The following is a 24,521-nucleotide window of genomic DNA, read 5'->3' as shown; positions in this document are numbered from 1 at the left end:
TTGATATTCTGCCTTCGGTTATATGATGTACAAGTTAATGTCACAATGATGTTTTTTGCACTCAGATATTTGAATCCTGAACTTGTGCGTTTCCTGAAAAACTCATTCAAAATTTGAGAACCTACTCCATCTCTTTGGAATTGGACTCACTAAAATTTTGGAAATAATGTTCTGGGCTCACCAGGAAAAATTACTGAATGCTTTAAATTTGTTGATTTTGGGTCCAATATTTATCCACACTGCTAGTCATTTTTTTCCCTTTACAGTTAACATCACGACCCCCTGCAGTAATTGACTGTAAACAAGTGAATGGATAAAGATATAGCAGAGTTTTTGGAGAAATCCAAGTTATATGGCTTCAAAACAACACAACATGACGTAATGAAGTTGACACTTTATATATGAATTCTACTTTATACATGTTGATTTAAGATTTCTCATTTGCACTAAAATATTAGCCAATTGTCAGCATGTGGAGACACTTTCACAATGTGATAAGATTTTCATGCTCAGGCTTTCTGAGCGTTATGAAATAAAATTTTGTCAATGTAAGTTATACAGAATGATAGCTAGAAGGATTAATGAGAAACATTGACATTGGCTAGAGAATGTTAACAATTGATAATTTCTTTTGGTAATGGAAACATATATGCAGCAATATGAAAAATGACTTGTCAAGACGCAATTGACCCAGTTTTACGTTGTAATCAATGCCATTGCAATTTCACAAGTAATAAGCAGTTTGTTTTATAACCTCTCATACATAGATATTATGTGTTTAGATATTAACTAGCCAGGCATACATGGACACTTTCTGTTTAAAAAAAAAAAGCACATGATCAAATTAAACACAATATCAATTAAAGGTTAATTATGAACAATTGAAAAATTTGCATATTTGAAAAAGTGAGGAAGAAAACAAAAGCGAAGACCAGGTATTCTGGAAGGTAAACCATGTAATTCCAGGTCACATCCAAGTTATGTTTTATAGCCAAAACAAGTAACAGTACAGGGTTCATGACTAGAGCATTCTTCAAAGATATTAATAGACTATTCAATCCCTTTCACCACATTATTTGCAGCATATCCAATGGCTAGAGGGTGTGTATGGAGTGTGGAGACCCGTGATTGTGGCAGCAGGGCTGGCTGTAGAGGACATACTAAGGACATTGGTAGACATTTGTCAGGATATACATCTACTCACACAGTGTATGGGGATTGATGTAGACTGGTGTAGGAAGCAGGACCTAGCATTTCATAGTCAGTTCACATCTGAGGTCTCTTCCCCCTCATCTGAGGATAGACATAGTTCAGAGAAGACCTTGGGAAACAAAAGGTTTGCTATACTGATGAACAAAGTATTTCCAACATTTGTAGCTCATCTTGCCCAAAGGAGTCTCAGCCATCAGAGTCCTGAAGGGCAGAACCCAATTGAGGAAATTATACATGTTCTTAAAAAACCCTGCTCCTCTTGTAGGAATGGTTAGATTTTACCAAAAATGGTCTCAATTTTTCTTTGATGAAGGGGAATCTGTTTGGTATAAATAGTGGGTTTCGGCCCTTTGAGAGAAGGGAAATCAGGTTTGTATAAACTGTGGGTCTTGTGCCCCTTCTGTGGAAGTGACTGCATCTGATAGGTGGAAGAAGCAAATTTGTTTAATCCTTCTTCTGTAGAAACTCCAGGATTATGTCCCAAATGAAATAGCAATAGGGGAAAGAAAGTAATTTTTTAAAGAGTAAGCTCCCTTCACTATAGGATGCTTAGAGAAAATGGGACAATTATTTTTCATTTAGTGGAAAATGAAGCTATTTCAGTGATCTTAACCAGATGAACGATACAGGCACTATTGAAATAAGATGTAAAGTCGAAACATTTAGTTCCCCCTGTATGAAAATTAACCAAATTTTAGTCCTTATATGGAAAAACAGAGCAGAATATCAAAGTTTGTTTTTAGTGTATGATTGTCAATACCTTGCATCCAGAAAAATATCGTACCTTACTAAAACATATATTCTTGTGCCACAGATGCATTTTACTTGGACGATTGACAACAGCCTCATTAGATCACCCAGGACAGCTAGTCTTAGTAGACTCCGCATCATCTCTCCCAGTAGAGGTAAAGCAAATCTCTGTATGTTTAATAAAAACAAAAATGATTTACTTCATATCTGTCAAAGAAAGATACTAGTCTTATATCTAAGAAAGATGGAGCCCAAAGGAAACATGAAATTTGGGTAAAGTACAGTAATCTTGTGTTGGCGTCTTTAGGAAATGCATGTTTTATTTCCTTCAAAGCAATCTACAAAGAATTTATTAAATTCATAGACAAACAGTTACCTGTATATAGATATCTCACTTGTAAAAGTACCTGTATGTGTCATTATATCTCATCAGTTGAGGCACAGTGACTACAATGAGATGTTGGGATTGTTAGATCAATGGGCTGTGTTTCCTTCCTGGAACCTCATCATCAAAAGCAGAGGTAGAGCAACAATACAAAAGAGGCAATGTTAACATGCTAACAATCATACCAGATCATGAAATCAGTGAACTGTAAACACATTGACTTTAGGAATCATAAATCTTTCAGTCTGACTTGAATATCCAGAATCATGATTATATTCGTCTATAGAAGCTTGTTAATTCAAACACCATTTTTCACATTAAATGCTGTTTAGGTACTCAGTACTAGGAGAAAAGAGTTGAATGCATTTTGTCAGTTTTATGAAATGTCAAGTAATAATGTTTGTATTCTAAACAGGTCAGTGCTACCTGGAGTTGTGTGTGAAGCCTGTAAGGATAAGACCCACCTCCAATCAACCAGTCTTGTCCAAACCACTTCCAGTTGTGTCTGCTGAAGTTGCTTCCGTCTTGCTTCTCCACAAGTCAGTATTCATAAACGTGTTTCAAGAACAACCTGACCTGTGACCTGTATGAAGTATAGTAATGAGTAGACAGGAAGGAATACTGAAATCATTAGGTCTAGTGTCTGTCAAATCTTGTACAAAGTGAATTCAACTGGTGCAGAAGTCATTATAATTAGTACAATCAAAAATATGTCAATTCAATAAGGGGTTAGGTAAAGGAGGAGTGCCAGTTTGGGCCTTCTGGTGGCCATGATGAATACTTTATATTTTTTGTCTATTGAAAACTTGAGGTCAGGCGGTAATGCTCGTGATAAACGTATTGTTTATAGATGCATTAAGACAAAAAACGGTGCTCAATTGTGACTTAATTAGTAATTAGGGCACTTAATTACTGTTACCTGCTTTTCAACAATGGCATATTTTTTGGTCATTTTTTCTAATGAAGGTTTTGAAATATATCATCAAATGACATTTAAGAGAAAAAAACTAAAAAAATATATTTTAGTTTGATAATTATTGCAATAATTATGAATTTGATCCCCCACTCATCCCCTCCCTATAACAACTGAACAGCCTTGAGCAGACCTTAGATTAATGTCTTGTCATTACTGCCTGACCTCAAGATTTTAATAGACAAAAAATAAAAAGTATTCGTCATGGCCACCAAAAGGCCCAAACTGGCACTCCTCCTTTATAAAATAAACCATTCTGTGAAATACAATCGTGTTTAAGTAAATGAATAAATATTGTTGTTGGTAGTAATTATACAAGGTCAAACGTCAATGAGACAATACTTCAGTCAGGTAGTTTTTGGAGTGTCCCAGATTCTTTTATCCTGATTATATAACCTTGGGTAAATGCCTAGTTTTATAGAAATGTATATTTTTTCTTATATTAATGTTTCTGCAGTGATAAGTTTAAGAAAACCTCTGTATTGATACTGTGACGAGAGTACATAATCACTATATTCAGATATTTCTGCAGTGATAAGTTTAAGAAAACCTCTGTATTGATACTGTGACTGAGAGTACATAATCACTATATTCAGATGTTTCTGCAGTGATAAGTTTAAGAAAACCTCTGTATTGATACTTTGACTGAGAGTACATAATCACTATATTCAGATATTTCTGCAGTGATAGGAAAACCTCTGTATTGATACTGTGACTGAGAGTACATAATCACTATATTCAGATATTTCTGCAGTGATAAGAAAACCTCTGTATTGATACTTTGACTGAGAGTACATAATCACTATATTCAGGTATTTTGATGTATAATGTTATTTGTGCTACTTAGCATTGGCCTATGATAAATTTTGAACAAACTTTATTTTCTATCATCTTTAGAGAGTTATGCCTCTTTGATACCTAAGTTGCTTGCAGATGAAGGATTATAAATTACTTGTAGGGACACTTTGAAGCCAGGGTGTATTAACATGGTGGCAACTGTTGAAGCTGTTGGGGAGATCCACAGGTACAGTTCAATGAAAGTCATTTTTGTGCCTTATAGTGTTGGTAGATAATATTTTTGTCTTTGCTATTATGCAACAGAAAAAATCTTACTGCAAGAGATGTAAATATAGATAAATGGTATTTGTATATTGCTGATTGCAAGAATGTTTTGTTGTGATGTGAATGATACCTGGAAGTTACTTTACATGTATAATATTAATGGATTTTTTTATTTTTCAAACCTGAATTTGAAGAGCGCAAAAGATTTGTTTCTCAGACTTTCAAAAAGTCAAAGTGCATATATTTTTAGCCCACCATCATCAGATGGCAGTTTGTTCAAATCGCTCTGCATCTGTGGTCCGTCAATCCGTCTGTACGGAAACAATTTTTGTTGTCACTATTTCTTGAGAAGTACTTGATGGATCTTTATTAAATTTAATAATCAGTTCCTTTTGGTCCCTAGTTGTGCCCAATCGATTTTGGGACTGATAAGAAAAACAAAATGGCCAAATGTGGTCATTTTGGACTTTAACATTTAAGTACTTGATGAATCTTTCTTAGATTTCATATGTAGGGCCCCCTTGGTCCCTAATTGTGCCAGTTTGATTTTGGGACTGATCAGAAAAAGAAAATGGCCGACAGCCAGCCATCTTGGATTTTGACTTTGGAAGTTTGTGTTTTCACTATTTCCTGAGAACTACTGTATAGATTTCTCTCAAATTTCATGTATATACTTTCTTTATCCCTAGTTGTGCCTGTTTGATTTCGGTGCTGATCAGAAAAAACAAAATGGCCAACAGGCAGCCATCTTGGATTTTACTTAGAAAAGATTGTTATTGCTATTACATAAGAAATAATGAATGTATATCTCTCAAATTTCATACGTTTGTTCCCTTTGGTCTCTTCTTGTTCTCGTTTGCTTATGGGAATGATCAGAAGAAACATTATCCATGTGTTGTTTTAAGAGAAAAGAATATCTTTTTCTGTTTTTAAATGTCATGTTTTCTCAATATCTTTTAATTTCATTATCCAATCCTTTTTCAACCGACAGAAATGAAAAAAATCTGATTTTGAATGATACTTGACTATCAACAAGGCACAGTTGGTTTATTTAACTTCTTAATTGCAAACAGGTGAAAAACAGTTTCATCAACTAGTAGATTTATCAACTAGGGGACAGAACCAATGAGAGATCAGTAGATTCTGGTTGATAATGATTGGTATTATGATCTAGCTTGCCTAATGAATATTAACTTTTTCTTCACAGAGTAAAAACAGACCTATTATTCTGTATTCGACTCCCTCATGGTGTTAACATCATTGTCAAGGTAAGTGTTATACTGATTTGTATCATTTTTCTTTTATCTTGTGTCAAACTTCTATTACTTTGTATCATTTACTGAGAGAAAATCTTCATCAAAAATTTCTTATACTTTAAATCATAAATTTTGACTTGAATTTATATCAAAGTCTAGTATTTAAATCTAATTTTAAAGTGAACAGAGCAGGGTTTTTTTTTCAGAAGAAATGAATGGTTTATGAATTACTTGTTTTATACTAACAGCAAACTAGCTGTAAAGATATCAAATTTACATAAATTGGCATGTTATAATCACCTGTTATTGTGATATAGATTTGATATGTTGACATGTTATAATCACCTGTTATTGTGATATAGATTTGATATGTTGACATGTTATAATCACCTGTTATTGTGATATAGATTTGATATGTTGACATGTTAAAATCACCTGTTATTGTGATATAGATTTGATATGTTGACATGTTACATTGTGATATAGATTTGATATGTTGACATGTTATCACCTGTTATTGTGATATAGATTTGATATGTTGACATGTTAAAATCACCTGTTATTGTGATATAGATTTGATATGTTGACATGTTAAAATCACCTGTTATTGTGATATAGATTTGATATGTTGACATGTTAAAATCACCTGTTATAGTGATATAGATTTGATATGTTGACATGTTAAAATCACCTGTTATTGTGATATAGATTTGATATGTTGACATGTTATAATCACCTGTTATTGTGATATAGATTTGATATGTTGACATGTTATAATCACCTGTTATTGTGATATAGATTTGATATGTTGACATGTTATAATCACCTTTCACTTACACACATAACTAGTTATTGTGATATAGATTTGATATGTTGACATGTTATAATCACCTGTTATTGTGATATAGATTTGATATGCCACATAGAGTTGAGACATACTCTTACTTTCTGTTGAAAAGTTACATTTTTGCTCACAGAAACCTGAATTTCTACACTGGCAGAAGTTTCTCACACCTGGAGAAAAGATAGTGTTGACTGGTTTGAGACCTACTACACTGAAGAAGGTATCATTGAATGTTTCCTTTCACTAGACCACTCCTGTCAGATGGTTTTCTTTTACTTTGCGTTTTTCCTGAGGTGTAAACAATAGTCAGCTTAGAAAATTAAGTAGAACTGGAACTTGATAAGTAGTTATATGTGGATACTTAGACAGGTTGATCTTTTCCCATCAATGACAGCCCTCAGGAATATACAGCTTTAACTAATATATAGCCATGACAATAAGTTAATGACTTATATTATGAGCAGTTGAATCATTTACCGTACTCAACATTTCACTTACACACATAACTAGACAAATTTGTCCCATGTTGAATTCATTCCATATACTAGTTACTTCTTTTGTGACTGTTTAATACTTTTTGTTCTGCTCTTCAAGACAAAAGTTAAATGAGGGTAAAAGTTCATAGGCCTACTTTCCAGTATAGATTATTCCACTGTGTGCAAGACATTTGATTATTTTTGCCTTTTACAGTATTTAAATGTAAAGAACCTTGAATGTTTGTTTTTTTTTAGGGTGCAGGGTCTAGTATCAAGGTCTTTGTTCCATGGACAGATAGCCTACTGCTCAGTCCTGCCACACTGGACTTTACCTGTATTTCAGCTCAGGTGAAATATTGTCTTCTTGTATTAGAGATAAATATAGAATTATACCAGTTAAAACACTGCCTTTTTGTACCCTAGATACATATAGAATTATACCAGGTAAAACACTGCCTTTCTGTACCCTAGATACATATAGAATTATACCAGGTAAAACACTGCCTTTTTGTACCCTAGATACATATAGAATTATACCAGTTAAGCACTGCCTTCCTGTACCTGAGATAAATATAGAATTATTACCAAGTCGAATATTGCCTGCTACTGATCGAAAACAACAGTACATGTACTAGACAGTCATTGTGATGTTAATATGCTGTGGCAGGGTGCTCCATATATTCTATTGTATATTTATTTTAGTCATTTTAACAGCTGACATCAATGGTTTTATGGGTCACTTGCAATTATATTGACTATAATGACATTAAGAAAACACTTGATTGTTTACAGGAGAGTTAAACATGTGGACATTCTATTCATATCTGTACCAGTGTAGGTTTTACAATAATATTGTTGAGTAGGAATGGTTGGAAAGACAAGGTGGGGATCCAAGTAAATTAGAGGTGATCACATGTGAGGGGAAGGAAGAGGAGATGGAAGAAGAGACTGAAGAGGATCCCACTTTAGATATGGCATCGTATCAGGTATTTAACCATTTTCAGGGAGGAATTAATGCTTACACCATGAATGAACCAGTAATTTGTAATATCTGCTCCATATATGAATCTGTTTTGGCATCTTGATTTGTTTCTCAGTCAGTAGTAATATTTGATGATGATAATTTCTTGTAATGAAAGACAGTTTTCAAATCATTGATTTTATTAAGTTAGAAGTTTGACATTTATTCATTGCAAGCACGAGTCTTTGTCATAATAATTGGAAGCCACATTGACCAAGTAGTTAAGGTGTCTGACTGTATAACCAGCTTTCCACCTCTTGTTGGTGGATTAGCTTATGTTGGGTAGTTACTAGGTACTGGCTGCAAGTCGGTGGTTTTTCTCTACGAACTTCGACTTTCCTCCACCGCCCAATCTGGCACATCCGTAGATGATCCTGCCTGTTAATAGGACATAAAGAAACAATAAACCAAACCTAATAATTGATCAGTTGTACAAATAAACCAAATTAATTGATTAGGATTAATATTTCATGACTGATATAATTAGCTGAAATCATGGTGTGTAATTTTCTGTGAGTTTCTGTTGTAATTCACACTTACTTCTACAATGTCTATCATTATGAGGCAGATTTATCCCTAATTAGCTTTCTGGTAAGTTGACTGACGGTTTTGGAGTGTATCACATATTAAGTTTGCATGCCAAGGTTTTTAACATAGTGAAACATACAATTTGAGAAAGGTTACTGAGAGATTATTAATCAATAATTGATTGAAAAGACATTTTTACCAATTATGTCTGATTATCAATTAAGTAAAGACAAATTGACTCTTCAGCAATCAGCTGCAATTTGATTTTGTTATTACCACATAGAACTTGCATTGATTCATGGCACTGTTTAAAATCAATAAATGAAAATGCAGAAAAATATCTTAATTACCATTTTGACAGGACATATTATGTTTGGGATTGTTTGTCCCACTGTCATAAACTTTCATTTTTCCCGAGATCTCCTCCTAAAGTTTTCTTCAGATCTCTTTCAAACTTAATTGGCTTAACCACTATGACATGAAGTTGTGTTTTCCTGTACAGCAGTTTAATTCCACTGTATTTGGAAGAGATACTGTCCTTGTTTCATAATGTAAATTTTGTCCAGAGATTCAATCTCTTAATTTTTCAACCAATTTTAAAGGAGTTACCGCCCTTTGTTTTTTCCAGCATGTTAATCTTATATACTGATCTCCTCCCTCAGTTTTTAATCCATTTATCTTAATTTGACTACTTTATAATCATTGCACAGGACAGAGTATTCCTTAGTGGCATTTTGATTTTACTATTTTTCAATGTTAAAACCTTTTGTTACTATCGATCATTTTAATTTTGTCCCAGATTTTTCTCACTCAGTTTTGAACCAGTCTCTTTGAAACATGATAGACATCAAAACCGTTACAAAGTGACATAAGATTGTTCAGCATTTTAGCTTTGGTCGAGAGATTTTAAACCCATATCTTTAAAACTTGGTATGCTTTAATTTATGATAAAAATATACAGCACTGCTTTTCCTCTAGGCATTTCGATGCAATATCACTGTTTCCATCTTGTTCTGCTGCTGGTACTCTTGTTTACAACCATTTATGTATTAAATGTGAATTATGAATTTAGATGAAATAACTTGTATGTTTTTTTCCTACAGGGAATCCTTACTTCAAATGAGCTAGGGGCTGTTGGAATATACATGCTTGATTCCAAAGTTGGGTATGTGAAGGAAAATTTCTCTTTTCTTTTTGAAAAAATAATTAGAACATATTATTCTGTTAAATCCTCTCTGAATCAAGGACTTTTTTGTTTTTTATTTTGCTTTGAGATAGTATTGATGCTCAATGAAGAAATGTTTACAAATTTGTTTATTGAGAAATTTGGCAGTAAAAGTTTGATATTTGGTTAAATATATCCCCCTTATGAGATCAGTTGGTACACTGGATGTAGAGAACCTTGAGAGTCTTAACACATTTACAACTGAAGCACATTCCTTTACAGGCTTTGTGTAAGCTGTGTACCTGCTATCAACAAGTATCAGTCCCTCAGGGTGGGGTCAAAGGTCATCATATACAATGCTCACTTCATCCGCTCAAAACAGGTATAAAGCTAAGCAGTATGTGTGGTGTCAAATCAGAGGGGGAGTGTTATATCAAGGCTTGATTGTCAAATCAGCCAAGGGATGTTATGTCAAAGTTTGACAATCAAATTAAAATGAGGGATGTTATGTCAAAGTTTGACAGTCAAATCAAAAGAGGGATGGTTTGGTTTCCTGTCAGAAGGGATAAAGGCCATGAAGTGTGTTTGTTTGCTCGGTTTACCACCCCATGAACTGCCATTCAGGTCACAAAGATTTAATGTATTTAAAATCTTCAAACATCTTCTATTTATGAGCTATGATACCTGGAGTGATTTGTCAAGTAGCTTTCATTGGTGGAGGTGGGGAGTATTGCTGTTCAAACTGAAGATTGAACTTAAGACATTAAAATCATTAAAGTAAGCAAAAGCTATGATTGAATATTCTCTGTTGAAGTAAATACTATAGCTTTATTTCTATATTCAATTAAAACATCTAAAGTCTTATTGAGATTAGATCCTCCTTCTTTCAGTTTCCACACTTGAGAGTTGTGTGTTGTACAAGCAGTTGTGTCAAAGTGACTGAGTTTTCTGCCTTGAACAACAAACCAAAGGTAGTAGCTGTTTTAATAGTGAAAGTAAATACAAGCTCATACTTTCATAAATATGAAAAAAAATTTTTTTTTACATTTCTTTTTTTGCCTGAATAAAACTTGAATATAACTTTACATGCTATTGAACCAGTCTAGTTTATGAAGATGTGAGACAAACCAGAAACTGGTTTATTAGGCATCTGACAAAAGATAGAATGAAACATACTTAAGTAAACAATCAATGTTTGTAAATGTACTTGTATACAATAAGAATGAATTACTTTCTTATTGGCCTCTATACTACAAATTGACCAGGTCACCAACAGACAAAGAACTGACCTTTCCCAAACTCACCAGCTCTTTTGTCAGTCAAAACAGAAGATGTCGGTTTTTTTTATAAGTTATAGTTCATCCCCTGCCATAAAAGTATTTCTGTTTTATAATTCCTTGGCTTTTTGTCTTGGTTATCCAGTGATAATAAACAATAGAAGTCTATCTATTCAGATGGTGCACCTGCCTTTGATGTTACATCAGACCCTGAAGAAGTGTTGTGTAACACAAGAAATGCTGGATACATTCATCAACTTGACCTTCTCACTCCACAACAAACTCTGCTCAAAGTTTTATCAGTAGGTTTTTTTTTAATATCACATCAGTAGTTAATATTTTAACTGTAATAAGAATGCAACTTACATCCATTGAATCGAATAAGAATGTTTGTTACAACTATATTGTTATTTTCAGTGTAATCATACTCCATTTTGTTCACATATGCATGTATGTTATTTCATATTGAAAAGTGTTTTGTTTTGGTCTTGGTGTATTTAGCACAATAAAAGGTTTTTACATAAATATTGAAACAATATTGCTTTGCTTTTACAGTTAAAACTGATTAAAGAGGTGAATGATTTTGCTAAGAACAAGTAATGACACTATGTTAGACATATGACAGGGGGAAGGGATGTCCAGAATAGATTACGCATCAGTTATATAAGTAAAGGGAGCTATTTTAAAAGGTATCATTTGTGGTATATGTAGTAAAAACATACATTATGTGTTGTTTCCGTTTACAACTAGAATACTTTACTTGGAATTATGTTTATTCTTGTAGAAAAGCTGAAGGTTGAATAAGGTATAAAAAAAACAATTTTTTGTTACAATATCACTACCACTTAAACCATGATAAATTTACGGATTTTCATTCCTTATTGAACTTTGAGGTGAACTTTCTAAATTTATGGATTTTCAACCCGTAGTGAACTTTGAGATGAACTTCTTTGTTTTAATTTGTTTATTTCAGTGACCTACCTGATATAGTTGAGACTGTATTTGGTAGATGTTCCACAGACCAGGACAAGGCAGGACGAGTGTATATTCAGGAGTTCCTATCTAGGACACACCAATGTGGCTTGCTACGGGAACAGGTACTTGGTTAGATATGTGATACACATTACTAAAGCATCTGATCATGCATTTTGTTGTTTAAGTGATTTTAGCACAGTTTTGTATGAAGCATAACAGACATTATATAAATATAGTAAGTTTCTATTTTTTATGTCAAAATGGATCAGGGAACATCTTTCCATATAGCCGTCATTTTGCCTTTGTCTTATCTTGTTTATATGTTTGCATGGCAAACATGGAAATGGCAAATTCATTCGAGAAAGCCATGTTAAATGTGTTTAGTTCCTGCTGTTCAATGATGGAAATATGACATGGCTAAAAATCAGATGTCAGTTTTAAAAACAAATGACGAAAATTTTCAAAAGACAAATAAACACATTATAATGTATTTTACTAAGATTATAAGGTCATCTGACCCAAAGGATCATGACCAACCAACAAAGCCATCATGTTTTGTCTGTCATTGCATGCCATTGATAAACTTTCTACAATTTAAACTTCTCATATGTTGTGATTCAGTTGAAACTTGCCTGAAATAGTCCTGAGATGATTCTCACCATGTGTTGGTCTGAAATCCAATATGGATGTTATGTCCACCATTATGATAAACACATTTTAAAACTTCAAGTTCAACTTTGGCCATTAAGCTGGTTATTAGTTGGTATCTTAAGAAAAGGAAGCCAGCAAAATGTTGTCATTTTTTACCTTCACTGAAAGTTTGGTTTGACAGCCATTTTATAACAAGATGGTGCAATTATGATTTTCATTATCAACATCTATTTTAAACTTCTCAAGTTCCACAAGTGGGATTCAACTGAAACTTTCCTGAAACAATTCTGAGATAATTTTAAGTGTTGCTTTTTCTGCTTGGTTCAAAGTCATATGTGGTTGTCATTTTAAAATAACTTCTTGTCCACTTCTGTCGGTGCCATTGAGCTGAAATTTTGTGCGTATGTTGAGAAATTAATTTGAAGTTGATGTTGTTGATCTCGTTTCTTTTCTGTTTAAAAATTCTGTACTGATTTAATCATGTAACAATTGTAACAAAAGTCCCATGGGCCTTGATGGTACTGAAGAGTACCATTCAGTACCATGATAACATTCTTACTTTACATGATAGGGGTTAGTGAGGGGTACCCTGTGGTACCATTATAACATTGTTATTTACATGATAGGGGGTAGTGAGGGATACCCTATGGTCCCATTATAACCTTGTTATTTATTTGCTAGGGTGGTAGTGAGGGGTACCCCGTGGTACCATTATAACATCATTATTTACATGATAGGGGTTAGTGAGGGGTACCCTGTGGTGCCATTATAACATTGTTATTTATTTGCTAGGGTGATAGTGAGGGGTACCCTGTGGTCCCATTATAACCTTGTTATTTACATGATAGGGGTTAGTGAGGGGTACCCTGTGGTGCCATTATAACATTGTTATTTATTTGCTAGGGTGATAGTGAGGGGTACCCTGTGGTCCCATTATAACCTTGTTATTTACATGATAGGGTGGTAGTGAGGGGTACCCTGTGGTACCATTATAACCTTGTTATTTACATGATAGGGGGGTAGTGAGGGGTACCCTGTGGTGCCATTATACCATTGTTATTTACATGATAGGGTGGTAGTGAGGGGTACCCTGTGATACCATTATAACCTTTTATTTACATGATAGGGTGGTAGTGAGGGGTACCCTGTGGTACCAGATATGAAGACATTTATACAGGAGATAAGATGTTTAGAGACACAGACAGACAATCTAACTGACAATGATACATACTGGGGCTTTCATCACCAACATCAGGGACAGCCACAAAAGGTAAATATTGTGTGACAATTCTGAAGACTTTGTCTTTATGTGTGATTTCCAGTCTTAGACAAATATTAACATAAACCTACATTTGTATAGAGCCAGGCACATAGTTGGTCAGTTATCTGTTTGTCTATGGTATTGTAGAATGAAACAACAGCAGAAAAATAATCCTTTGTATTTGTTCTTTACAGATGTATGAAATGATGTTTTCCATTTTCCAAAGTTTTTCACCAGAAAATCTTGTTCAGTTAGATAGTTGACTTAAACTTCAGTGTTAGAAATAAAACATGTGTATATGATATTTCATAGAAAAAAACATTTCTTGATGTTTCCAGATTTTAATTGGAATCCTGGAACTTTCATCAAAGAATGGGCGAGTTCAGCTGAGAGATGATACAGGATTTGTTGACTGTGTCATCACCATGACAACATCAAGTGAAGATCATTTTTGTACAAAAATCTGTAAATGCTGTGATTTAGAATCTGGTTCATATTTTCGGTGTCCATTTATACAGACATGCTGTGTAGGTGCTGTTGTAGCAGTGACAAAGTTCACTGTGATTCGTGAACAATTTATCAATATAAATGCCTCATTAAAAAATTTTAAAATGACAGATGATTCTGACACCAGTAGTAGTAACACATGTTACGTCATGTTTTCTATGTTAAATGTTGTATTGATATATAGGCGTACAGTAAGTATAGCTCCTAAGGAGCAGGTTCCACTTAAGAAGGGCAAGATAGGCCAAGACCATACTGGACTGCTAACAGATGTTAATAAGGGCAGACAACTGGTGCTGATTAACCACCGTGAAACTTTGGTACTGGAACGAAGAGTTCACTGTGATTCACATTTCAGGATGGCAGTTCAAGGTTACCTCCTCCAAAACACTGATGAGGAATCTTTGGACTGGGAAACACTGCCAAATCTTCAGGAACAATCTTCTCACCAGTGTAGTAGACAATTTGAACACTGCAATTGTGCTGAACATCAATATGGTCTGAAGCTAGAATTGGAAAACTCTCTCTCTCCAGTTGTGATACTTTTGTTCGAAAATAATGCTATACGATGGTGTCAAACTATTGTACCCGGAGGAGTTTATAGCATTTTGTTGCCCACTGGGAAGCTCTGCCCCCCAGGGGCTACTTCATGGCAGCTGAAAAAGGCTGTTGCTAAGGCTGGAGGCAGAAGTGTCCATAAGGTGCCGGGGAGCACTCGACTGTCTAGAGTGTTCCCAAACAGGGTTTGTTGTTTGATAAACTTTAATAATGTATATGTTCACATGGAAATTGTCTACAGTAGTATGAATTTGATAATGTGTCTTGTATTCATATTTAATAACATTCTATTATAAAAAAGATTGAATGTAAAAGTCAAGCTATGAAGAGATATAAATTGAATAGTTTCAAAAACTGTTGGACATAGTGTTGCTGATATCAGAATGAAAAAGACTCTATTTAAGGCTAGCATTTCACTAGCGTTCAATCTGATATACACTCAACACTCAAGGTTGTGAAAACCTTCAAACAACAAAAGGATAAATTTTGCTTAATTGACATCCCATTAAACTTTGATTAGAAATGATTAACTATGTTATATGTTGTCAAAGTCAAATTGTTTGGTTGTGCATATTTTTAACTTTAAACTGCATCTTTCATTGAACTTTGAGGTATGAATAGTTTCCTGTTCTGTGATTCAACATTAACACTATGGAGTTTTATTGATATAAAATCTGGAGGATGTCAACTTTGTAGCTCGTCAATCTTAATCTTTAGAAAGTTTCAAACAGATATCCCATTAATCTAATCATTTTGCCAAATTCTATATATATATGTGTGTATATATAAATAAAAAACCAAAACACTGATATGGCCAATTATTAACCATAATAATAGTTTGTATATTTAAATGATCAGAGAAAAACATTGTTAAATATAGATACTTAATATGCAAATAATAAGATGTATATGCAAATCCTGACAACAATAAACCTAATGCTGTTTCCTGATGTTTACAGAGTTTACAAATCCTGACATTGGTAAACATAATGTTGTTTCCTGATGTTTACAGATTCCTCCTTCTGCTGGTCGTAACTCCTCAAGGAACCTGTCTATCAAAGCAATCCTAACAGAAAAGTAGGAATTCTGCATACTGTTAGATGATAAACACTTTTTTATTTCAATGTTGTCCTGAGGTAACAAATAGTGTTTATCAAACAAAAACAATTTACACAAGGCTATTGACACATGCCACTCTTCTCATATTTTATTTTAGGTGTAGGAGTGGAGTTAGGTGTAGGAGTGGAGTTAGGTGTAGGAGTAAGTTAGGTGTAGGAGTGAGTTAGGTGTAGGAGTGGAGTTAGGTGTAGGAGAGGAGTTAGGTGTAGGAGTAAGATAGGTGTAGGAGTGGAGTTAGGTATAGGAGTGGAGTTAGGTGTAAGAGTAAATTAGGTGTAGGAGTAAGTTAGGTATAGGAGTGGAGTTAGGTATAGGAGTAAATTAGGTGTAGGAGTGCAGTTAGGTTTAGGAGTAAATTAGGTGTAGGAGTAAGTTAGGTTTAGGAGTGCAGTTAGGTTTAGGAGTAAATTAGGTGTAGGAGTAAGTTAGGTTTAGGAGTGGAGTTAGGTGTAGGAGTAAGTTAGGTGTAGGAGTAGAGTTTAGGTGGTTAGGAGTGGAGTTAGGTGTAGGAGAGGAGTTAGGTGTAGTGGAGTTAGGTGTAGGAGTGGAGTTAGGCGTAGGAGTGGAGTTAGGTTTAGGAGTAAGTTAGGTGTAGGAGAGGGGTTAGGTGTAGGAGTAAGTTAGGTGTAGGAGTAAGTTAGGTGTAGGAGTGGAGTTAGATTTAGGAGTAAGTTAGGTTTAGGAGTGGAGTTAGGTGTAGGAGTGGAGTTAGGTGTAGGAGTAAATTAGGTGTAGGAGTAAGTTAGGTGTAGGAGTAGGTTAGGTGTAGGAGTGGAGTTAGGTTTAGCAGTGGAGTTAGGTGTAGGAGTAAGTTAGGTGTAGGAGTGGAGTTAGGTGTAGGAGTGGAGTTAGGTGTAGGAGTAAGAAAGGTGTAGGAGTGGAGTTAGGTTTAGGAGAGGAGTTAGGTGTAGGAGAGGAGTTAGGTGTAGGAGTGGAGTTAGGTGTAGGAGTGGAGTTAGGTTTAGGAGTAAGTTAGGTGTAGGAGAGGAGTTAGGTGTAGGAGTAAGTTAGGTGTAGGAGTGGAGTTAGGTTTAGCAGTGGAGTTAGGTGTAGGAGTAAGTTAGGTGTAGGAGTGGAGTTAGGTGTAGGAGTGGAGTTAGGTGTAGGAGTGGAGTTAGGTGTAGGAGTGGAGTTAGGTGTAGGAGTAAGTTAGGTGTAGGAGTGGAGTTAGGTTTAGGAGTAAGTTAGGTTTAGGAGAGGAGTTAGGTGTAGGAGTAAGTTAGGTGTAGGAGTGGAGTTAGGTATAGGAGTGGAGTTAGGTGTAGGAGTAAGTTAGGTGTAGGAGTGGAGTTAGGTGTAGGAGTAAGTTAGGTGTAGGAGTGGAGTTAGGTTTAGGAGTGGAGTTAGGTGTAGGAGTAAGTTAGGTGTAGGAGTGGAGTTAGGTTTAGGAGTGGAGTTAGGTGTAGGAGTAAGTTAGGTGTAGGATTGGAGTTAGGTGTAGAAGTAAGTTAGGTGTAGGAGTGGAGTTAGGTTTAGGAGTGGAGTTAGGTGTAGGAGTAAGTTAGGTGTAGGAGTGGAGTTAGGTATAGGAGTGGAGTTAGGTGTAGGAGTAAGTTAGGTGTAGGAGTGGAGTTAGGATTAGGAGTGGAGTTAGGTGTAGGAGTGGAGTTAGGTTTAGGAGTGGAGTTAGGTGTAGGAGTAAGTTAGGTGTAGGAGTGGAGTTAGGTGTAGGAGTAAGAAAGGTGTAGGAGTGGAGTTAGGTTTAGGAGAGGAGTTAGGTGTAGGAGTGGAGTTAGGTGTAGGAGTGGAGTTAGGTTTAGGAGTAAGTTAGGTGTAGGAGAGGAGTTAGGTGTAGGAGTAAGTTAGGTGTAGGAGTGGAGTTAGGTGTAGGAGTAGAGTTAGGTGTAGGAGTAGAGATAGGTTTAGGGGTAGAGTTAGGTGTAGGAGTAAGTTAGGTGTAGGAGTGGAGTTAGGCGTAGGAGTGGAGTTAGGTTTAGGAGTAAGTTAGGTGTAGGAGTGGAGTTAGGTTTAGGAGTGGAGTTAGGTGTAGGAGTAAGTTAGGTGTAGGAGTGGAGTTAGGTGTAGGAGTAAGTTAGGTGTAGGAGTGGATTTAAGTGTAGGAGTAAGTTAGGTGTAGGAGTAGAGTTAGGTGTAGGAATAGAGATAGGTTTAGGGGTAGAGTTAGGTGTAGGAGTAGAGATAGGTTTAGGGGTAGAGTTATGTGTAGGAGTAAGTTAGGTGTAGGAGTAGAGTTAGGTGTAGGAGTAGAGATAGGTGTAGGGGTAGAGTTAGGTGTAGGAGTAGAGTTAGGTGTAGGAGTAGAGATAGGTGTAGGGGTAGAGATAGGTGTAGGAGTAGAGATAGGTGGAGGGGTAGAGATAGGTGTAGGAGTAGAGATAGGTGGAGGGGTAGAGTTATATGTAGGAGTAGAGATAGGTGTAGAAGTAGAAGGAATAGAGTTACAGTAATTTAATCCCCAGAATTATTTGTAACATTTCAATTTTAGCATGTTATTGACTTAAATTTATCAGAAAGTATAAAAGTTTTTTGTGTAAATTTTTTTGTCTCTCCTCGAGGAAAGGAGGATCACCTCACTACTATAACAATTGTATATTATTGATAAGTATAGAACTAAAATTACAGCATTTACCGTGGGTGTGGCTAGTGAACTTTATTGTAATTGATTGCTTTTGTTACACATTTAAAGTTGTTTTCAGATGTGAGGCAACACTTGTCAGTATTGAGGGACTGGTAGTACGACGATTTCCAGTAGACACAAATAGCCATCCTACATCTACTAAGGGACATATGTCTTCAGATCTTCACTCAAATCAGCAGCTAGGTTTGTAATGGGGAATAACTGCCTCACTGTTATAGTCTTGTAGTTTTGATGAACAATTGCTGATGAAACAAATCTTCAAAGTTCAGACAATAAAGGAGTTTTGTTTTGGTTTAGCTTGGTTTAGGAACTAAACTAGCTAGAATAAAGTTGTCTGAAATTTGGCTGTTTGTCTCCACATCAAAGTTGAGATTTAGTGACATGATTCAAACCAGGACAATTGCATAAGGAATAAACAGCATATTTATGGCATTTTTCGTGGTATGAACACAATGTGATACAAACATACTTAATATAGCTTGTTATATAAAGTTGGAACTGGAAGAGAAATACCCATGATTTTGTTGAATTCTCCTAATATATATGACTTGGGAAATATGCTACATTATAAGGGTAGATTTTGAAAAAGGGTGTGATAGGGTAAAAACCAGTATTGAACTATTGATAGAAGGGAGATAACTTTTACACAGGGTAAAATTAAAAGGTTGATAGTTAATATGTATATCCTAAATCAATGTAAATGCCACAGGACTGGAGCATCCTTTCAATTGAAACATCGGTAGGAATTATCAAATTAATTTGTCTATTGTTTCTGCTATACATCTGTGTAACATTGTTTTATGTGATCATTCCCTTTCCTTTAGTATTTCTTTGCTGAAGGATGTTTGACTGGCAGATTTTACCGATCTACATGAAAAGCTACTTCAGGTACATTTATCTACTTACCATCAGACTCTTATTATGATGACCAATATTGCAGGTGTGGGTTCCCCTGATGGTTGTGGGATGAAGATCGTTGTCAGGTGTTGGAGGTCAGGGGATGAAGTGGATGTCTACTTAAACCTGGATAGTTTTATATACCCCCTAGGGCTTCTCCCTGGGGTGGGGGTACGGTTAGAACGACTAGAGAGGAAGGTGTCAAGAAAGAACAATGTCTACTGTCAGTTTATAGCCATTTCCTGTCTACACATAAAGTACCACACAGAGCTGGCAAGGTTTGTGAATCTATCATTCTAATGATAAAACAGGCAACAAGTAATTAAACAGTCAAAGCCGCCTTATAAAGAAATCGGGCCGTCAAAAATATTAGGGAAGACTATCATAGACAAATCTTTCAATAAATCTTTCATTAGACCAGCAGGATTGTACTGCATTGATGTTGTATGTCCACTTCTTATACATGTCAGTTTGCCTGAGGTTTTATTTTTTCATCAATACTATTCTGAAAATTGTGTATTATGACTGTATGGTATCATGTATAATTCTCTTATCCACTCCCTGAAGGGCCAAATGTTTTTTGTTTAATTAGTGGTGAACACTATATGTTAAAGTTTGTTCTGTGATCAAATGTTCTGTCTTGGGTTATATGATATGTTTCTCAGACAACAGATGAGAAAGAATTATGTAGGAATATAGCATGTACCTTACAATTCCAATTTGGTTTTCAATAAATTATTTGTAAGCACCGTTATCTTTCTGGTTGTAATAAATGTAGCTTTCTAGATGAGACAAAGGATGTCATTTATTCTTTATCTTGTTTATAATGAGACCTCTGACCTCCGCACACAGATTTGACTGATATCATGATTTAATTCCATTATTCTTTCAATAGGGCGATTCCTTCTCACAACCAATGCCTAGAAGTAACAACTGTTCAACTAGTGTATTTAGCTGACCTGTGGAGAAGTAAGGTCCACGGCTCACCATTTCCAGTCTGTTGTCATGTGCAAAGGTTCCTTAAAGTGTCCCTGAAGTGGGTGTGTCAGCACTGTGGAGCAGTCTGTGTGGGCGGGGCCTGTAGTAACACAGCCTGTCAGACAGATTATGGTGCAAGGTTTCTAGCCAGAGCAAGGTAGGCAATGTGTTAGGTTTCTTAGATCAAGATTGAAGTGACAAGTTATAACTTAGGTAAAAAAACGTTACCTTGACCTGTGATTAAGATAATAACAACCAAAGATATGGTTTGGTTGTCACTTACCAGGAAACATCCTCAGATGTTGAATAATTTTATGTCATCAGTAGTTAAAATTCAAATATGGCAACCCTGACTAACCTTTCAAAAAATTGAATACCATTGGTTTTAGAAGTTAGTGGAAAATTTGTCAAAAACAAAGTCAATTTATTGTTCCTACCACACCAACACTGTGTATATATCTTAGGTCTTCAAACTCGAATTACCATAAAGGATCAAAGGTTTCTCCTCTAGTATTGCAAAATAACATTATTGTTTCTTTGAAGTGTTATCGTTGAGGATGGGACAAGTGTTGCCATAGTGACAATGAGGGATGCTGCAGTACAGAAGTTGTTACTACTGTCAGATAGAGAATGGTCTAGTCTACAGAGTGTGATACACACACAAGGAGAGATGTTTCTCCAAAAGGTGGGTACACTTCTGAATTTTTAGGTCATCTGATCGAAGGATCTGATGACCTATTGCGATTGCCTTTTGTCCGGCGGCATCCGTCGTCCATCGTAAACATTTTCAACTTCTTCTCAAGTTCTACATGTCTCATTGAACTGAAACTTACCTGAAATGATCATGACATGATCCTGACCAAATTTTGTTAATTTCGGGTTTGTCTGAAATCCAACATGGCCGCCATCTTGAAAACACATTTTTGAGTTCTTCTCAAGTTCAAAATTTGAAATCTTGTATTTTATGTCAGATTACCATTAAGGCCCATGGGCCTCTTGTTTACTATCTCTCCTTTTTTGGAAATTCCAACTAAAACTTTGTTTACTTCTTCCTGTCGGGTTACAGGCTCGCCCTGAATATGGTAATCAGGTGGAGATGTTTGTCTATCACCTTTGCGAAAGCTCGCTGGTCAAGAAGGACTGGGAGATGTGGCTAAGGATGCGGACAGGGGTGTCCACTGATTGGTCAGTTTGCAGGAGTCTGGATGACATGACATTAGATGGTAAGTTTTTCATTTTCAACATAAAAATTTAATGCTTATCAAATTTGAATTATATTGTAATATTTTCATCTCAGTAATATCCTTTGTGTTGCATATTTTAGACAATGTGTATTCATAATTCTGGTTCTGGACTCTGCTTAAAATAGCAGTGCACTTACATGTACAGTTAACAGTAAAACTCAATTGTATTGACAGTATACACAGACAAAGATATGTTTAAAAAGTACCAACTATGTACAATGGTAAGAAATGAAACTGATATCTTTTATTCTTTTATTTTCATGTTGGTTTTTTGAAAATTTGAACTTCAATAACTAAAATTAAGTTAAGTATCAAAATATCTTTATTTCATATATGTAACAACTTAATTGTATTCTGTCTATGATTGTTTGTCCCTTTCGAGTTTAATGTATAGTAATACTGGTATATCTAAGCATTAAATTAAATCAGTCCTTAGCATACAACAAAAAAGATTGAAATTTATTCCTTAGTGTGTTTCCTTTCAAGAACATGCATACAGATATGCATTTTCAGTATCAATATTGTAAATGAATTGAATATTTTGGGATATTATGAACATTTTTCACTTACCATGTGTTTTTTTATAAACTATCTATGGTACAAAACAAATTCAAAATCTACCTTTCACGTTGTTTTGAAGTGGTTGGTTGCCAGAACTGACTACCTAACTAACTGATCAGAACGAGTTGAAGGGACTTTCAGCCATCTAAACCAACCATTCATTACCTGTACTTAGCACACAGTTACTGCCAATGAACACATTGGTTGATAATTTAATTGAATGGAAGGATTTTTGCATCGTACAGCTCATTGTAACAGACGAAGATTTTGTTGAAATCCCTGTAACTGTTTCACGTCAATTGAACAAAGTTAATCTATTAAAAGGGTACTTAACACAATTTTTTTTTAATTATTATTTATTTAATTCATTCTTCTATGATTTTTTTTCTGCTAGAGTTTAGTTTAAAGAATGTGGATACTGGTGTTGCATCCATGGAGACAAGATGTCTGCCCTTCCTACAGCTAGACTGTGTTGATGTCAAGGATATTGACAACAGGAAGTGGACATTACTGTTTCTTAAGTAACCATGGAAACATACAGGCGGTCACTTCTGTTCAGGGTTGTGTATGGCAGGAAGGGGACTTTTGGGTGAATTAGTAACCATGGAAACAGACTAGAGGTCACTTTAGTTCAAGACTAGAGACAGCAGGAATTGGACTTTTGGTGTATTTTAGTAACCATGGTAAGACACTGGTTGTCACTTCAGGACTGTAGACCTAAGAAGTGGACTTTTGGGCATGGCTTATAAACAATGTAAACATAAATTGTTGTTATCATTTTATGTCAGACCTACAGACTAGAGGAAGTGAACCAGTTCTTCAGATGACAACATATGGTACCACATGTTTTACAGAACTATTACATCATGTCATTACCTATGCAGAACTTCGTAAGCTACGGTGATGTTTCACATGTCACTTTTTAAAATAGCTGCTACTTGTGCTAGTTTTATCTACATACCTTGTTTAATTGATACATGATGAGAAACTTTGTAAGTCTAAATAAGATAATGATGTAAATTTAGGGAGAGTTGTCTTTCTTTGCTCCTTGAGAACAATTGAAACACAGCACACAAATTCTAACTACTGCATGGGGCTACTAATATACAGTGTTGTCCCACTAATTCTGTGATAATTCGCCAGGCAGCAATCACCTCCCAGTATGGTCAAGAAAATGTGAGAAGAAAACCTGGGAAATAAATTTATTTTATATAATTTTTATATACAAATGTATAGTTGTGATAACACAACGCACCAAAACCTTAGTGCTGACATCGTCAATAATCACTTTACAAGTGTATATAGCTATTCAGTTTGTATCTGATAGATATACATGAATTCAAACTGTAGATTTACAGCTTAATCAGGAAATATACATAGTTGTAATCTCATATATTTAGAAAATAGATAAAGCCACTTATCTGTTAGTCTTTTAAAAATTTATATCAATGATGGTAGAATCGTACATCTGTGTCATGTCTTATTGCTTATTTCGTCCATTTTTCCTGTCATGTACACATCACACATCATGTAATATTGTGCAATCCCACAAATAAACATGAAACATTTCATAAGCATTTTTTTTCTTTATTTCACACCACAACTAGGAAGACTAGGAATATTACCACTTACTAAGGATTTTTATCAGATAAAGCATTCAGAGGTTCTTGGTTAGAGTCTCAATCATGCTCCTGTCACTTTCCATTTTTATGTTTTAATAATAAGTAGCAATCCACATCCCCGTAGTAGCCAGTGTAACTCAAAATGATGAACATCACAAACCCACATCCTGGTAGTACACCAGTGTAACTCAAAATGATGAACATCAAAAACCCACATCCCAGTAGTACACCAGTGTAACTCAAAATGATGAACATCAAAAACCCACATCCCAGCAGTACACCAGTGTAACTCAAAATGATGAACATCAAAAACCCACATCCCAGCACTACACCAGTGTAACTCAAAATGATGAACATCACAAACCCACATCCTGGTAGTACACCAGTGTAACTAAAAATGATGAACATCACTAACCCACATCCTGGTAGTACACCAGTGTAACTAAAAATGCTGAACATCACTAACCCACATCCTGGTAGTACACCAGTGTAACTCAAAATGATGAACATCAAAAACCCACATCCCAGTAGTACACCAGTGTAACTCAAAATGATGAACATCAAAAACCCACATCCCAGTAGTACACCAGTGTAACTCAAAAT

At 35.2% G+C, this 24,521-nt stretch overlaps 1 protein-coding gene across 1 annotated transcript; it reads left to right on the top strand.

Annotated features, from left to right (window-relative positions):
* Positions 1–309: 309 nt before the first annotated feature.
* LOC132552032 (CST complex subunit CTC1-like) lies at positions 310–22,821 on the top strand. The gene is made up of 24 exons (XM_060216176.1): positions 310–378; positions 1,083–1,336; positions 2,027–2,117; positions 2,396–2,483; positions 2,763–2,886; positions 4,279–4,344; positions 5,590–5,650; positions 6,616–6,702; positions 7,214–7,306; positions 7,822–7,944; positions 9,611–9,672; positions 9,955–10,054; positions 10,563–10,643; positions 11,127–11,251; positions 11,923–12,046; positions 13,702–13,845; positions 14,175–15,083; positions 15,911–15,975; positions 18,675–18,799; positions 19,557–19,791; positions 20,409–20,648; positions 21,035–21,176; positions 21,558–21,714; positions 22,691–22,821. The coding sequence occupies exons 1-24, from the start codon at positions 310–312 to the stop codon at positions 22,819–22,821; spliced, it is 3,696 nt and encodes a 1,231-aa protein (XP_060072159.1).
* Positions 22,822–24,521: the final 1,700 nt, after the last annotated feature.

Source organism: Ylistrum balloti, unplaced genomic scaffold, assembly GCF_031769215.1.
Source record: "Ylistrum balloti isolate Yb309-2 unplaced genomic scaffold, AGI_CSIRO_Ybal_v1 Utg370230, whole genome shotgun sequence".
NCBI lineage: Eukaryota > Metazoa > Mollusca > Bivalvia > Pectinida > Pectinidae > Ylistrum > Ylistrum balloti.
The sequence above is the reverse complement of the archived record's forward strand: the minus strand, read 5'-3'. Positions and strand labels throughout refer to the sequence as shown.

What these genes read in the sequence shown, in the direction of transcription:
- LOC132552032 (XM_060216176.1), top strand. Translation starts at nt 310, where the DNA reads ATGGATAAAGATATAGCAGAGTTTTTGGAGAAATCCAAGTTATATGGC. An exon ending in GTGTTAACATCATTGTCAAG is followed by an intron (nt 5,651 to 6,615) that starts GTAAGTGTTATA and finishes TTTTGCTCACAG; the next exon opens with AAACCTGAATTTCTACACTG. An exon ending in GACCTACTACACTGAAGAAG is followed by an intron (nt 6,703 to 7,213) that starts GTATCATTGAAT and finishes GTTTTTTTTTAG; the next exon opens with GGTGCAGGGTCTAGTATCAA.